This window comes from Schistocerca americana, chromosome 8 (genome assembly GCF_021461395.2).
Source record: "Schistocerca americana isolate TAMUIC-IGC-003095 chromosome 8, iqSchAmer2.1, whole genome shotgun sequence".
NCBI lineage: Eukaryota > Metazoa > Arthropoda > Insecta > Orthoptera > Acrididae > Schistocerca > Schistocerca americana.
The window spans coordinates 430,528,863-430,545,500 of NC_060126.1; the positions used below are offsets into that span (position 1 = coordinate 430,528,863).

Consider the following 16,638-nt stretch of genomic DNA (forward strand, 5'->3'; position numbering starts at 1 on the left):
TTACAAGCTATTGACCAGTGTTTCCCTCACTCTCATCTGGTGATGGCTCTCCAGGGCTCCCTCCATACTCTTGCCCGTTGCGGCCGCTCTGTGGTCTTTGTGTGGATCCCTGGTCATGTCGGTACCCCGGGCAGTGAACATGTTGACCGCCTGGCCAAACAGGCCACCAGTGAACCAACTCTGGACATTGGCCTCCTGGAGACTGATTTGCGAGCAGTCTTCCGCCACAAAGTTTTCGCGCTTTGGGATGCTGAATGGCGCGATCTGCCCACACCTAATAAACTCTGTGCTGTCAAGGAGACGACTGCGTGGTGGTCAGCCATGCGAGCCATTCGCAGGGACTCAGTTGTCCTTTGTCGGCTCTGCATTGGCCACACCCGGCTGACGCACAGATATTTACTGAGCCGTGAGGACCCACCTCTCTGTCGCTGCAGGGCAGCTTTGGTGGTGGTCCACATTTTGTTGGCCTGTCTGCCTGAGCACAGCTAAAAGCGGACATTTGCACTGCCTGATACGCTCCCTGCCCTTTTAACAGATGACACTGCCATGGCAGGCTTAGTTTTGCGTTTTATTTGGGCAGGGGTTTTTTATCACTTAATCTGAGTGTTTATCATTTTTTTGATAGGAGTCTGGCCTTTGGCCTATGATTTTAAACTGGGTTATTTTTAGTGTGTTTCTAGGTGGTTGGCTTTTCCTTTTTTGTCTCTGTGATCGGTCAACCACTGTCACACTCTGTGTGATTTTAGTTCCTTTTGTTTGGTCTCAGTCTGCGTCGTTTTTGTCCTATGTCGTCTGTTGTCATGTCCATTGCTAGTTTTTATTTGGTGTGGGTGTTTGAAGTTTTGGAAAAAGGGACCAATGACCATAGCAGTCTGGTCCCTCTAATCCCACAAACCAACCAACCCAATGACTGCCGTTTGGTCTTTTTCCTTCTGCTCCAGTTGGAATGAGTCCATTGTCTTATGCTGTCTACATATTGGTCATACTAGACTCATCCACAGTTTCCTCTTGTTTAACGAGCCACCTTCACAATGTGGCTGTGGAGCCGGACTGATGTTATCTCATATTGGTGGAATGTCCCCTCCTTTTGGCCTTTTGTACTAAGTACAGCCTTCCAGATTCCTTGTCTTTAATATTAGTATAAGATTGTGAAGGTTGAAGTGGTCCTCAGTTTTCTATATGAAAGTGGTTTTTATTTTCAGTTATAAGGCTTTGCTTTACTCCTGGAGCAGGGGCAGGGTAGTTATGGGTGCGGCCTCTTTTTACATTTTCTGGGTCTGGGAGCCATGACTACTCGCCCTTGCAAAGACTGCTCTTTAATCCCTCTGTTTTTGTAGTATTTAGATTTGGCCAACCCTTTTATCCCTTCTACTGTGTGTTTTTGGCTTCCTCACTTTATATTTTGACCCATCTGACTGGATCCACCCACTTTCAGTAGACACCTTTTACGCAAGTAATTATTGAATTGCAGGACTGATGACCTCACCATTTAGTCCCATAACCCCCACCCCTCAGTCAATTGGCCAAGGTTGGCTTCTACCAGTTTTTCCATTATTCTTTAAATAATTCAAGTCAATATTTTGCAGCTGTGACTTACTAAACTAACTGTTCAGCATCCACACCAGTCAGCACCTACCTTGTTTGGAATTGGAGTAATTACATTCTTCATGGAGTCTGAAGATATTTTGCCAGTCTCGTATCTTCTATGCCAGTTGGAATAGTGACATAATGGCTGGCCCTCCTGTGAGGTTGACAGTTTTTAGGGAATGTTGCATACTCTTGAGGTCTAGTTTCAGCCTGGGTCTTCCAGTGCTCTGTCAAATTGTTCTTGCATACCATATCTCCCATCTCATCTTCTTTTGTCCTCTTCCCTTTCTATAATATTGCCTCCATGTAAATTTCCCTTCTATATCCCCTCTACATATGCTTTACAGCTTTCCCTTCTTTGCTTAATACTGGTTTTCCACCTGAGCTCTTCGTATTCATACAGCTGCTTTTTGCCAAAGACCTCTTTATTTTCCTTTAGGTGGTATCTATCTTTTCCCCTTGTCAGATATGCTTCTATAACATTCAATTTCTCCTACAGCCATTTGTTCTTTGCTGTTTTGCACTTGCTCTGTCTTTTAGGCACTTGTATTCACAATCACCTGCTTAATTTGCTGCAATTTTATGTTTTCTCCTTTCTTCAGTCAAATCCAGTGTCTGTTGTTGCCCAAGGTTTTCTGAAAACAATCATCTGCTCCTTCACTACTTCGTCTCTCAAAGCAACACATTCATCTTCTGTGTTCCTTTCTCCAGTGTGTGTGTCATTTCCAAGCTGCACTTCAACAAAAGTAAAAACAGGGGTTTAAGAATGCTTACAGGAATAGTGAAATTGAAACTGATAATCATGTTGAATTATTCTGCTCTTTGCTATTAATTCCATACCATTTCTCCTACAGTTCAAAACTGAAGAGTAATTAGTAAAACTTACATTCCGCAAATAAAATTATTAAAATTTTGAACACTAACACTGAAGTGTAAGCACACATTAGTCCTGTATTCCATACCTGCACTTACATAATGCATAACTATTGTCGCTAATGGCTTGGCAGTATAAATTTATTTGCTTGGGAGTTCAACAAACCATTCATGCCTCAAGTAATCTTCTTCCACTGGCTGAACCTTCCTGCAGTACCTTCCAAGTCATCAGCAGTTACTGTGGCAGAAGAGATCCACAGGCAATCTTAAACATATTGTCACTAGAGATGTCCCATAAAATGTTGTGCCCCTTAAACAAGTTCTTACTTTCGCTCATGCCAACTCTACTGCACTTCAATCGCAATCATATGGTGGCATGTAGCTAAGCGTGTGGTGTTTCTCTTCAGACATGTCATTGACCGTGCAACTTCGGCATGTCTCTGTTCCTGAATCAAAGAAAATACCCCTGTGTCTTCTGCTCTCATTGCAGGCAGGACACCTCTTTCGCAGCAGTTGCAATGTCCTCACTTTGGGATTGTACTGTGTTTGTCAACTTGTATGTTACATGGAGGTTTGTCCATAACAATGATTGCCTTTGGAGGAAGACTTACAACCATATTCATAGTGCAGCCACAATAACTGAATAAAAATAATCATTTCTGTAAATGTGTGTGGAAAAAACATGCAACGTCTCATACCCACTACCTTCAGCATACCAGCCAAATAACGTAACCACTAAGCTACAGATGGAATTCAAAAATAGTTATTGCGGCTTTTGTCATTTAGTACATCATAGGACATTAACCTTCATTGATTACTCACAAATGAGGGTCCACCAGGATAAGATAGTGAGGTGTGTGTCACACTTGGGATCCTAACCCACTAGACTGCATATGTGGTTTCAAAGAGTTGGTCCTGTCCGTGTAAGGAAAAGAGTACCAGGAGTTCCTGTGATAAGTAATGGTGCATTTACAACCACACTAACAAAACAGTTTCACCCCCTGCGGGTCCGGGGTAAGAATAGGCCTGAGGTATTCCTGCCTGTCGTAAGAGGCGACTAAAAGGAGTTTCAACCGTTTCGGCCTTCCATGTGATGGTCCCCCTTGGGGTTTGACCTCCATTTTTCAAAATTCTACAGAAGTACGAGCCTTTTGGGGAAGGACGCCTTATGTGGTGTACCACTGGTCCTCAGTGCACTAAGACCTTGGCACTCAGCATTGTACCGGTGTTGTAACCATACCCACTATTCCTCAAATTGGGCCTAAACGCCTGATGGGTTGTACAAGTTACGCCCATAGTGCATCCCCATCTGCACCTATGATCATGATGGACTTTCCATGGCACCAGAAATCCAGCGCGGTAGCCAGCCCGTTGTGGTGGGGTCGTCATGTACCCTCTAGGTTGTAGCCCCCTGACAACACAGGGATCGTACTGCCGATACCTGAGCTGCACCCTCCTCATGTCGGCCAAGGAGTAGATGCCCGTCTCCTTGGGGCATCAGGACTCCCGGCAACGGTCATCCTGCCAGGTGGCCCTTGCTGAGGCTGGGTGGCGCCCGTGGGGAGAGCCCCTGGTCGGAGTGGGTGGTATCGGGGCGGACGTTTCGCAGGTGAAACGTCAACACGTATCAGGTCGCTCTGCGGCCGAGTCTTTCAAAAGGAAAGGTACTGTCTCTGTCTCTGGTTCTGGTTCTCCTGCCCTTTCCCCCTTGGCCACTCCCTGGGAGGAGGGACAGGCCCGCCGGCTTGGGGCGAAGTACTTCCCCCTGTTGGTCTGTTCTCGAACCAATGGGGGGACGTTCGCCACCTCCAAGCCCATGTTCTTTGTTCAGCACATTGAGGACATCTTCGGGGAAATAGAGGCTCTCAGTAAGATGCGTTCGGGGTCCGTTCTTATAAAGACCACCTCCGCCACACAGTCGGCGGCGCTCCAGGCGTGCGACCGCCTAGGGGACATCCCAGTGTCCATTGTCCCGCATCTGGCACTAAATAGGACGCAGGGGGTTATTTTTCATCGGGACCTCCTGCTGCAATCTGATGAGGAGCTCAGGGCCAACCTGGAGTGCCGAGGTGTGCGTTTCGTCCGGCGAGTCCAGCGCAGCCCCAAAGACCGTCGCATCGACACCGGGGCCTTTATCCTCGCCTTCGAGGGGGGACGTTCTCCCGGAGAAGGTAAAGGTGATGTGCTACCGTTGCGACGTGCGACCTTACGTCCCGCCTCCTATGCGCTGTTTTCGGTGTTTGTGCTTTGGGCACATGTCGTCACGGTGTGAGGCTGAGCCCCTTTGTGGCGATCGTGGACGTCCTCTTCGTGAGGAACATACATGCACCCCACCACCTCGGTGCGTTAATTGTCCTGGCATCCACTCGCCTAGATCCTTAGACTGCCCCGCGTATCAGAAGGAGAAGAAGATACAAGAACTCGAAACTTTGGATCGTCTCTCTTATTCTGAGGCCAGGAAGAAGTATGACCGCCTCCATCCCGTGCCGTCGACCACTTCGTTTGCCTCAGTTGTGTCCACTCCTTCCGCGGTATCCTCACCCCTATCCTGTCCCCCCTCCGCCTCCTCCCCCCATCCAGGGTCTATGCCTCCGCCTCCCAAATCCCTCCCTTCCAAATCCTCCTCCCCCGTGGCCCCCCGCCCCCTCTGCCCCAGGGGCCACCCTCCCTCCTCCTCCTCCTCCTCCTCCTCCTCCTCCTCCTCCACCCCCCCTCCCGCCGCCTGAGAAGCGATCCTCTTCTCAGGCGTCCATCGGGGAAACGTTCCGGACCCCAGCTTCCGAGGTCCAGCGTTCCAAAACGGACCCCACGCGTGAGGACCTTCTTCAGGTCCAGCCCACCATCCCTGTGCCTCCTCGGACTTCCAAGAAGTAGTCTCTATCCCCCTCTCCACCCCAGCGCGTTTCGTCTGACGCTCCATCCGTGAGTCGCTGCTCCCGGCCGTCCTCAGTTTCGCCGGGACGCTCTGCTGCCAGGCACTCAGCTGGCCTCTCGTCGGCAAATGATGCTGCTCCTCCTACACAACCAAGGACAGTGGCTGCAGCTGGCGACGACTCAATGGAACAGGATCCACCTCCCGCCGGTTGTAGCGTTGTTCCCTCGAAACCTGGCCTTCCGCGGCCGTCGAGGTGACCAGCTCTTCCCCCGTCTCGTTCCCCCTCTTTTTTGACTCGCGATGGCCTTGTTACATTGGAACATAAGAGGTATTCGATCTAATCGGGAGGAATTACAACTGCTCCTCCGCCTGCACTGTCCGCTTGTCCTTGGTCTCCAGGAAACCAAGTTGCGCCCGACTGACCGTATTGCCTTTACCCACTATACCTCGGAGCGGTATGACCTCACCCCTGTGGACGGTATCCCAGCTCATGGTGGGGTCATGTTGCTCGTTCGGGACGATGTCTATTACCATCCCTTCCCATTGACCACCCCACTCCAAGCAATAGCTGTCCGTATTACTCTTTCTGCTTTTACTTTTTCAGTTTGTACCATCTACAATCCATCGTCATCCGCAGTCAGTCGGGCTGGCATGATGCACCTGATTGTTCAGCTTCCCCCGCCGTTTTTATTGTTTGGCGACTTCAATGCCCATCATCCCCTTTGGGGCTCTCCTGCATCCTGTCGAAGAGGCTCACTCTTGGCGGATGTCTTCAACCATCTCAATCTTGTCTGCCTCAATACTGGCGCCCCGACTTTCCTCTCGGACTCTACTCATACCTACTCCCACTTGGACCTCTCGATCTGTTCTACCACTCCTGCCTGTCGGTTCGAGTGGTATGGCCTTTCTGACACCTATTCGAGCGACCACTTCCCCTGTGTCGTTCGTCTCCTGCACCACACCCCATCCCCACGTCCTTCGAGCTGGAACATACCGAAAGCTGACTGGGGACTTTACTCCTCCCTGGCGACCTTTCTGGACCACGATTTTCTCAGTTGTGACAGTCAGGTCGAATACCTCACGGCTGTTATCATCAATGCTGCCGAACGTTCCATTCCTCGTACTACCTCTTCTTCACGTCACGTTTCCGTCCCCTGGTGGAATGAGGCTTGTAGAGACGCTATCTGTGCTCGACGACGTGCTTTACGCACCTTTCGCCGCCTACACCCAAACCCGGGAAGGATAGACACCTTCCTTCTAGTTACCGCCCTATTTCTCTTACAAGCTGTGTCTGTAAGGTAATGGAGCGCATGCTTCATGCTCAGTTAGTTTGGATTCTTGAATCTCGACGGCTACTTACCAATGTCCAATGCGGCTTTTATCACCGCCGCTCCGCTGTTGACCACCTTGTGACCTTGTAGACATTCATCATGAACAACTTTTTGCGAAGGCGCCGAACGGTAGCAGTGTTCTTCGATTTGCACTATGCACAGGTGGGGCCTACGCGGTCGCCTGCCCCTTTTTATTGATTCCTTTTTAACGGATCGAAAGTTTAGGGTACGTGTGGGTTCCATATTGTCCGACGTCTTCCTCCAGGAGAACGGAGTGCCTCAGGGCTCTGTCTTGAGTGTAGCCCTTTTTGCCATCGCGGTCAATCCAATTATGGATTGCATTCCACCTAATGTCTCAGGCTCTCTCTTTGTCGATGACTTCGCGATCTACTGCAGTGCCCAGAGAACATGCCTACTGGAGCGCTGCCTTCAGCGTTGTCTAGACAGCCTATACTCACGGAGTGTGGCAAATGGCTTCCGGTTCTCTGAAGAGAAGACGGTTTGTATCAACTTTTGGCGATATAAAGCGTTCCTTCCGCCATCCTTACATCTCGGTCCCGTTGTTCTCCCATTCGTGGAAACAACTAAGTTTCTAGGGCTCACGTTGGACAGGAAACTTTGTTGGTCTCCGCATGTCTCTTATTTGGCGACCCGTTGTACACGTTCCCTTAATGTCCTCAGAGTTCTTAGTGGTTCATCTTGGGGAGCGGATCGCACTGTCCTGCTTCGCTTGTATCGGTCAATAGTCCAATCGAAGCTGGATTATGGGAGCTTCGTCTACTCGTCTGCTCGGCCATCCCTCTTATGCCGTCTCAACTCCATCCACCATCGGGGGTTACATCTTGCGACCGGAGCCTTCTACACTAGTCCTGTCGAGAGTCTTTATGCTGAAGCTGCCGAATTACCATTGACCTACCGGCGCGACGTACTGCTGTGTCGGTATGCCTGCCGGCTGTTGTCTATGCCCGACCACCCCTCTTACCAGTCCTTCTTCGCAGATTCTCTCGACCGTCAGTACGGGTTGTATGTGTCTGCGCTGCTGCCCCCCAGAGTCCGCTTCCGTTGCCTGCTTCGACAATTGGATTTTGCCCTCCCTACCACCTTCAGAGAGGGTGAGAGCCCGACACCACCTTGGCTCCAGGCTCCGGTTCGTATTTTTCTGGAGCTCAGCTCACTCCCGAAGGAGGGTACTCCGGCTGCAGTGTATTGCTCACGGTTTGTCGAACTTCGTGCTCGACTTGCCGGTCACACCTTTATTTTCACAGATGGCTCCAAAACTGACGATGGTGTTGGCTGTGCCTTTGTCGTCGGGGCCGCCACCTTTAAATACCGGCTCCTCGGCCAATGTTCCAGCTTTATGGCCGAGCTTTTTGCTCTCCATCAGGCCGTTCAGTACGCCTGCCGCCACCGCCATTCATCGTATGTACTCTGCTCTGACTCACTCAGTGCTCTTCAGAGCCTTGGAGCTCCCTATCCGGTCCATCCCTTGGTTCAACGGATACAGCAGTCCCTCCATTCTTTCACTGATAATGGTTCCCCTGTCAGCTTTCTGTGGGTTCCTGGACATGTAGGAGTGCCTGGGAATGAGGCTGCAGATGCTGCAGCCAAGGCTACAGTCCTCCTGCCTCGGCCAGCCTCCCATTGTGTCCCGTCATCTGACGTTCGTGGGGATATTTGTAAGAGGCTTGTGTCGTTGTGGTGGGATGCTTGGTCATCCCTCCAAGGAAACAAGCTCCGGGCAGTAAAACCGCTCCCAACTGCTTGGACAACCTCCTCCTGACCATCTCGGCGAGAAGAGGTCCTTCTGACCAGGTTGCGGATTGGGCATTGCCGGTTTAGCCACCACTACCTGCTCTCCGGTGACCCAGGCCCGCAGTGTCCTTGTGGTCAGGCATTAACAGTGCGCCATGTTTTATTGTCGTGTCCCCGCTTTAGTCAATCTCGTGTTGTCCTGTCCCTGCCATCTACTTTACCGGATATTTTAGCTGATGACGCTTGAGCAGCTGCTCATGTTCTGCATTTTATAACTTTGACTGGCTTGTCCGAAGACATCTAACTTTTTTACTTATTTTATCTGAATCTTTGTCAAGCCTTTCTGGTGTCCCCCCCTCCCCTTGAGTTTTACTAGATTCCATGTGCTCTAACAACTGTGACTGGGCACTAATGACATCAGTAGTTGAGCGCCCTTAAACCCCACCAAAAAAAAAAAAAAAAAAAAAAAAAGTTTCAAAGGGAGGACAGTTTCCGAGCATTGCTGATGAAGTAAATAAAAATTTAGTTTCTACAGAGAATCGTATAACTTTCTTGGCAAATGTGCCTTTCCGAGATTGATGTCTGAAATACTCCTCTGTGATACAGGCAAGGTGAGATTGAGTCAATAATTAAATCACTGAAGACTAAGGACTCTCATGGATGTGATGCAGTGCCTAGCAGAATATTTAAGTACTTTGCTGCACATGTTAGCCCTGTATTGAGCTATATTTGTAATTTTTCCAATAGGAATGGTCAGTTTCCAGAATGGTTGAAGTACTCACAAGGGAACCTCCCCATTGCACCCCCTTCAGATTTAGTTATAAGTTGGCACAGTGGATAGGCCTTGAAAAACTGAACACAGATCAATCGAGAAAACAGGAAGAAGTTGTGTGGAACAATGAAAAACATAAGCAAAATATACAAACTGAGTAGTCCATGTGAAAGATAGGCAACAACAAGGATAATGTGAGCTCAGCAGCGCCGTGGTCCCGTGGTTAGCGTGAGCAGCTGCGGAACTGGAGATCCTTGGTTCAAGTCTTCCCTCGAGTGAAAAGTTTAATTTTTTTATTTTCAGATAATTATTATCTGTCCGTCCGTCCGTCCGTCCGATGCAATCACTTTTTTGGGAGTGGTTATCACATCCACAAGGAAACCTAAATCGGGCAAGGTAGAAGAACCTTTTTACCCATTCGCCAAGTGTACAAATTGGGTGGGTCGACAGCATATTTCTGTCATGTGACGCACATGCCGTCACCAGTGTCGTATAGAATATATCAGATGTGTTTTCCTGTGGAGGAATTGGTTGACCTATGACCTTGCGATCAAATGTTTTCGGTTCCCATTGGAGAGGCATGTCCTTTCGTCTACTAATCGCACGGTTTTGCGGTGCGGTCGCAAAACACAGACACTAAACTTATTACAGTGAACAGAGGCGTCAATGAACGAACGGACAGATCATAACTTTGTGAAAATAAAGAAAGAAAACTTTTCACTCGAGGGAAGACTTGAACCAAAGATCTCTCGTTCCGCAGCTGCTCACGCTAACCGCGGGACCACGGCGCCCCCGAGCTCACACTCTCCTTGATGTTGCCTATCTTGCGCATGGACTACTCAGTCTGTATATTTTGCTTATTTTTTTCATAGTTCCACACAACTTCTTCCCGTTTTCTCAATTGATGTGTGTTCAGTTTTTCAAGGCCTATCCACTGTGCCAACTTATAACTAAATTTGAGGTGGGTGTGATGGGGAGGTTACCTTGTCAGTAGTAAAGCCACTTTATAAAAAGGGAGAAAGGGATAATGTAGACAATTTTAGACCTATTTCTATGCCATCAGTGTTTGCTAAAGTTATTGAAAAGACTGTATGTAAGGATAGTTGGTCATTTTATCACAGGATTTGCTATCAAATTTACAGTTCAGCTTTAGAAGTCATTTAACAATTGAAAATATTATATTCTCTTTTTTCTGCGAGGTACTGGATGAGTTATACAAAAGGTTTCGAGTGCTAGGCATATTTTTGATTTAACTAAGGCATTTGATTGTGTTGATCACAAAATATTGCTCCAGAAGTTGGACCCTTACGGAATACGGGGAGTAGCTCACAGTTGGTTCACCTCTTACTTCAGCAACAGACAGCAAAAGGTCATTAATAACAATGTTGAGAATGGCTGTGATGTGGGATCTGAGTGGGGTACAGTCAAGTGGGGGGTGCCCCAAGGATCAGTCTTGGGGCCACTGCTGTTCCTTATTTATAGAAATGATATGCCCTCTAGTATTATGGGTAACTCTAAAGTATTTCTGTTTGCTAATGACACTAGCTTGGTAGTAAGGGGTGTTGTGTGCAACATTGGCTCGGTTTCAAATAGTGCAGTTCATGACCTAATTCAAGGCTTGCAGAAAATAAAGTAACACTAAATCACAGTAATGACTCAGTTTTTACAGTTTCTAACAAACAATTCAACAAAACCTGACATTTTAACTTCACAGAATGGGCATATGATTAGTGAAACTGAAGAGTTAAAATTTGTAGGTGTTCAGATAGATAGTACACTGTCATGGAAAGCCCACGATCAGGATCTTGTTCAGACTTAATGCTGTCATTTTTACTATTCGAACAGTATCTGAAGTGAGTGATCGTTCAACATGAAAATTAGTCTACTTTGCTTATTTTCATTTGCTTATGTCATATGGTATTACATTTTGGGGTAACTCTTCCCATTCTAAAAGGATATTTTTGGCTCAGAAACGGGTGGTTCGGGCAATAAGTGGTGTAAGTTCACGAACCTCTTGTCGAACCCCGTTGGCTAGTCTGGGTCTTGTGACATTGGCCTCTTGACATATATATTCCTTACTGTCATTTATTGTTACCAATATTAGCTTATTCCCAAGAATAAACAGTTTTCACTCAATTAATACTCAGCAGAAATCAAACCTGCGTTTGGATTGGATTTCCTTAACTCTTGTGCAGAAAGGTGTGCAGTATACTGATGCATCAATTTTCACTAAGCTACCACTCAAATTCAAAAATCTTGCCAGTAATCCACGTGCTTTCAAATCGAAACTGAAGAGTTTCCTCATGGGTCACTCCTTCTATTCTGTCGAGGAGTTCCTTGAAAAATTAAGCTGATTCTTTCTGTATTGTTGATTGTGTTTACTTAAACTTATGGGCTGACTTTTTTTTGGGTTCATGAACATTTTATTTTTATCTGTTATTACTGTAAGTAAGTAAGTAAGTAAGTAAGTAAGTACTTTGCTTTATCTACATATGTTGATTGCTGAGGTTGGCTGTGGATTTTGCAATGCAGTTATCTTTCAATAATGTTGAAAGATAACAGTGCTCAAGCACACACTATAGATTTTTCTTCGTGTTCAGGTTTCTGTCATTGGCAGATCTCGGCCACTGTGCTTTGGTATGTAAAGCATGGTCCAGAGCATCCATTGACCCTCAGATCTGGAGGCGTATTGACTTACCAAGGCGGCGTCCCTCAGCCTCACTTCTAGCAGGCATCGTACGCCGGCAACCTGGGGCCTTGCTCCTCAACTGGATGAGACCACCGCTGACAAAGCAGCAGCTTGCCTGGCTCATCGTGAGGCTCCCACAGTTACGAGAACTGTCACTGCAAGGGTTCTCCTGGACCGGTATCTCAGCCCTCAGGTCATGCACTTGTCCTCCCCTCTCTGTGCTTGATCTCAGGTAAGTCTAAAAGTTTCTTCTCAAACTTTAGGCTATTCTAGAAAACAATTCTTTGATACCAGTAGATATTGTAGTCAATTTTTAATTTTTATTATTAAAGATTGTTTGTTTCTCACAAAACAATGCTTTCAGCAACTTGCTGTACAGGGCAGTCTCAAATTAAATACAGGTACATCTATATCAGTATTCTGCAAGCCACTGTAAGGTGCATGGTGGAGGGTAGGTACCCTGTACCACTACTTTGCATTTCCTGTCCTGTTCCACTTGCAAATAGATCAGGAAAAAGACTGTCTGTGTACCTTGGTATTAGCCCTACTTTCTCGTATCTTATCTTCGTCATCCTTACGCGCAATGTATGTTGGCGGGAGCAGAATCGTTTGGCACTCATCTTCAAATGCTGTTTCTCTAAATTTTCTCAATAGTATTTCCTGAAAAGAGCACTACTTTTCCTCCAGTGCTTCCCATTTGAGTTCCCAAAGCATCTCCGTAACACTTAAGTTTTGTTTGAATCTACTGGTAAAAAATCTAGCAGCCCTCCTCTAAATTGCTTAGATGTCTTCCTTCAATACGACCTGGTATGGATGCCAAACACCTGAGCAGTACTCAAGAATAGGTCACTCCAGTGTCCTATATACAATCTCCTTTACAGGTAAACCACTCTTTTCTAAAATTCTCTCAATAAACCGAAGTCAACCATTTGCCTTCCCTAGCACACTTTTCCATGTTCATTCCACCTCATATCCCTTTACAATGTTACAGCCAGATATTTAAACGACTTGACTGTGTCAAGCTGGACACTAGTTAATACTGTATCAGAACATTACAGGTTTATTCTTCCTACCTGTCTGCATTAACTTACACCCTCTCCCCCTCCTCTACCCCCCCCCCCCCCCACCCCCACCCCTGGGGCTTGCCACTCTTTGGCAGGTTTATGCTTGGCTACCATGGGGACCCCAGCCTCTGCAGCATTTTTCCGTTCCATGCTGTGTGTCTATCCTCTTGCTGTTTTTTTCCCCCTCCCTTGGGTAACATATCTGGACTGTTTTTGGAAATGTATTCTGCATTTTTGGCAGTCAGTATCAGAGTACTCTCCACTGTTGTTGTTGTTGTTGTTGTTGCTGTTGTTGTGTTCCCCCCCCCCCCCCCCCCCCGCCCCCTCTTCCTCCACATCGGTGTTTGAAGTTCCTCTTTCTTCTTCCTCCCGTGCACTTCTGAAGGCCGGTCCATGCATCTGACACGTAACAGGTGACTGGGTAATATGAAATTCCCAGCCCCAGGTCGACAGGTAGGGTTCGCACATACTTCCTGGTACAGGCCAGGCCCGGGGAGTGGTGATTACCTGAGCTCCTACCTTCCCAAATTGCTGACTGATCCCTGTCAGGTGTTCAGGAGGCGTGACATGATGTGTAAAGAATCATCTAAGGCAGGAGTGCCCCTTCTGAAGGGGGCCCCCAGTTGGAAGGAGTGCACCATTGGAGATGCTGGCAATCATGGGGATTTTCTCACAATGAGCCACTCGTCTTAAGTCAATGACTGAGACATAAACAGAATGAGGCTAGCAATCCAAAAACCCTCCCAGCTGCACCACGGTTCCTTGTGGTTTCACATGCTGAAGATGGTCAGTCCTTTTCTACGGTGAATCTGCTTATTATCCAGAAAGGTGTTGATGCAATTGCTGACCCTGTGAAATCCAGCTCTTATTTATGCAATGGCACTTTACTTTTAGAGACTATTTCTGATTCTCAAGCACATCTACTTGCAGCTTCACTCCTCTGTGGCTATCCTGCTCATGTTGAGGCCCATCGAATGCTGAATTCTTCCCATCGTGTTATTTACACTAGCCTGTTAGATGGCCTGACTGAGGCAGGAATCCAAACATACCTCTCTGATCAGGGTGTTATTGCAGTCCACCAGGTAATGAAGAAATTAGATGGCTCCTTAGTGCCCACATGCACTCTTTCTCACATTTCATAGTGGTTCCTTCCATCAAAGGTCAAAGCAGGTTATGAAGCTATTACAGTCAGACTGTATATTCCGAACCTGATGCGCTGCTACCAGTGCCATCATTACAACCACAATAGTGCCCTGTAGACACTCCGCCAAATGTGTAACCTGTGGTAGGGATGCTCACAAGGGCAATTGTCTGCTTCCTTCTCCCCACTGCATTGACTGCAATGGCGACCGTGCTGCCTCCTCCCATGATTGTTCCATGTATCTTGATGAGCGGGCTGTCCAGGCATCCTCAAATTTAGCAGTGCGGTTGTGAAATCACCCAGTGTCATGGTAGCATCCCAGTCTCCTCCTCCAGCTGTGCAACATGCCACCAAATTTTCGCCTCGCAGGGAAAAGCGACCAGCTACATAACTGGCATGCCAGAAAAGACGGAAGGAATACTCCTGTGAAGCCTTTCTACATCCTTCCAGCCAACCAACATCAGAATCTTCCTCTGCCAGCCGGAAAGGCTCCAAGAAGTCAAACAAAGGCAAAGGGCCTTCTCCTTTACTGACTCGAAGATCCTCTTTGAGGGTGTCGCCACGTGATATCCTCGCCCGGCCAATCTCCATGTCACCAGTCTGTACCACCAACTGTTTCCCTGCCGTGGACTTCACAGGCTGACAGAGGACCAATGCCATGCCACTTCTGTAGACCTCATGGAGCAGGATCCTCCTGCCTCTGTGCCCTGTAGCAGCAAGTCTTCGAAGGCTGGTACTCAACAGCTGCCAAGGTGAGATTCCTTCATTTTTTCGTCATGACTCTCCTCCAATGGAACAATCCCACAGAGGTTTTACAGCAGCTCTTAGAACCGCAGTGTCACTTGTTCTCTGCCTTCAGTAAATAAAATTGCATCCTCACAACCACTATGAGCTTTTGCATTTCTTCCCAGTTCGTTTTGACCTTCCTCCCCAGAAGTTGGTGTTCTACCTCATGAGGGAGTCCTGGTGCTCATACGGGTTGATGTTCATAGTAAACACGTGTCCCTGACTACTTGCCAGTTCACCTTTTCGTTCCTCACTTGACCTTTTTCCCTTTGTACCAGTTACATCCCTCCATCATTCATTGTCACCAGGGCAGACTTCATCCAGCTTATTGGGCAGCTACGTCACCCCTTTCTGGTGCTTGGTGACTTTAATGCATACCATTCCCTTTGGGATTCTCCCAGAACCTGTCAGAGAGGTGCCCTCTTGGCTGACCTTCTCAGTCAACTTAACCTCTTCTGCCTTAACACAGGAGCACCCACATTCCTTTCAGACTTCACGCACACCTATTGCCATTTGGCCTTATCCTTCTGCACTGCCCAGTTTGCCTCTCATCTCAAGTGGTCCATTCTCTCTGACACATACTCAAGCAACCATTTACCATGTACTATCTGTTCGTTGACTCCTACCGCACCTACAAGCACACCCAAATGGTGGCTTATTAAGGCCGACTGGAGGCTTTACCCCTTCATGATGACCTTTGATGAACAACATTTCCCCAGTTGTGATTACCAGGTAGAATATCTTAAAAGTGTTATCCTTACCTCTGAAGAACGTTCCATTTGTTGCACTTCCTCTTTACCACGCCATGTCCCAGTCCCATGCCATTCACATGCAGAGACGTGCTCTCTGTGTTTTTAACTGTCATCCTGTGATGTCAAACTGCATTCAATATAAACAGTTGCATGCTCAGTGTCGTCGCATTATTCAGGATAGCAAAAAAGCTAGCTGGATTTCATTCTATAGTTCTTTAACAGTTCCAGCCCCTCATCTGTAATGTGGGCCAACCTCTGATGGCTCTCTGGGACCAAGATCCATTCCCCAATTTCCAGCCTGACAGTAGCAGACGATGTCATCGTGCACCCTATTGCTATCTCCAACACCTTGGGCTGCCATTTTGTGGAGATTTCAAGCTCCTCCCACTATCACCCTGCCTTCCTCTATTGTAAATGATACCCTTCTCTTCTCAGAATTGTGATTGCTACAATACCACCTTTTCTACAAGGGAGCTAGATCACGCTCTCACTTCATCCTGATCCTCCACCCCAGGGCCAGACGATATTCATATTCAGATGTTGCAGCACCTTTCTCTTGTGGGCAAGCACTTTCTCCCTCATATGTAAAACCGCAACTGGGCAGAGGGCACGTTTCCCAGATGCTGGCATGAAGCCACTGTCATATCCATACCTGAACTCGGTAAGGACAAACACCTTCCTTCTAGCTACCACCCCATTTCTCTCACCAGCTGTGTTTGCAAGGTGATGGAACATATGATTCATGCCTGGCTGGTCTGAGGCTCGAATCTCGCAATTTTGAGTGTGCCATTCTGCAGTTGACCATCTTTTCACTATTCATCCATGTCACGAATGGTTTTCTATGGAAGTCACAGACTGTGGCTGTGTTTTTCAACTTGGAGAAAGTCTACAACACTTGCTGGAGGAGTGGTATCCTCCGTACTCTATACATGGGGCTTCCGTGGACACCTACTGTGTTTTCTTCAAGAACTTTTAAAAGGCAGAATTTTCGAGGTTCATGTGGGTTCTGCCATTGA

General features: G+C 47.5%; 1 protein-coding gene across 1 annotated transcript in view; it reads left to right on the forward strand.

Annotated features, from left to right (window-relative positions):
- LOC124545897 (jmjC domain-containing histone demethylation protein 1-like) overlaps positions 1-16,638 on the forward strand; it is a 48,673-nt gene that overhangs the window by 14,800 nt on the left and 17,235 nt on the right. Inside the window, exon 3 of the mRNA XM_047124856.1 lies at positions 11,791-12,111. Coding sequence (XP_046980812.1) covers positions 11,791-12,111 — 321 coding nt within the window. The remainder of the gene's footprint in view (positions 1-11,790; positions 12,112-16,638) is intronic.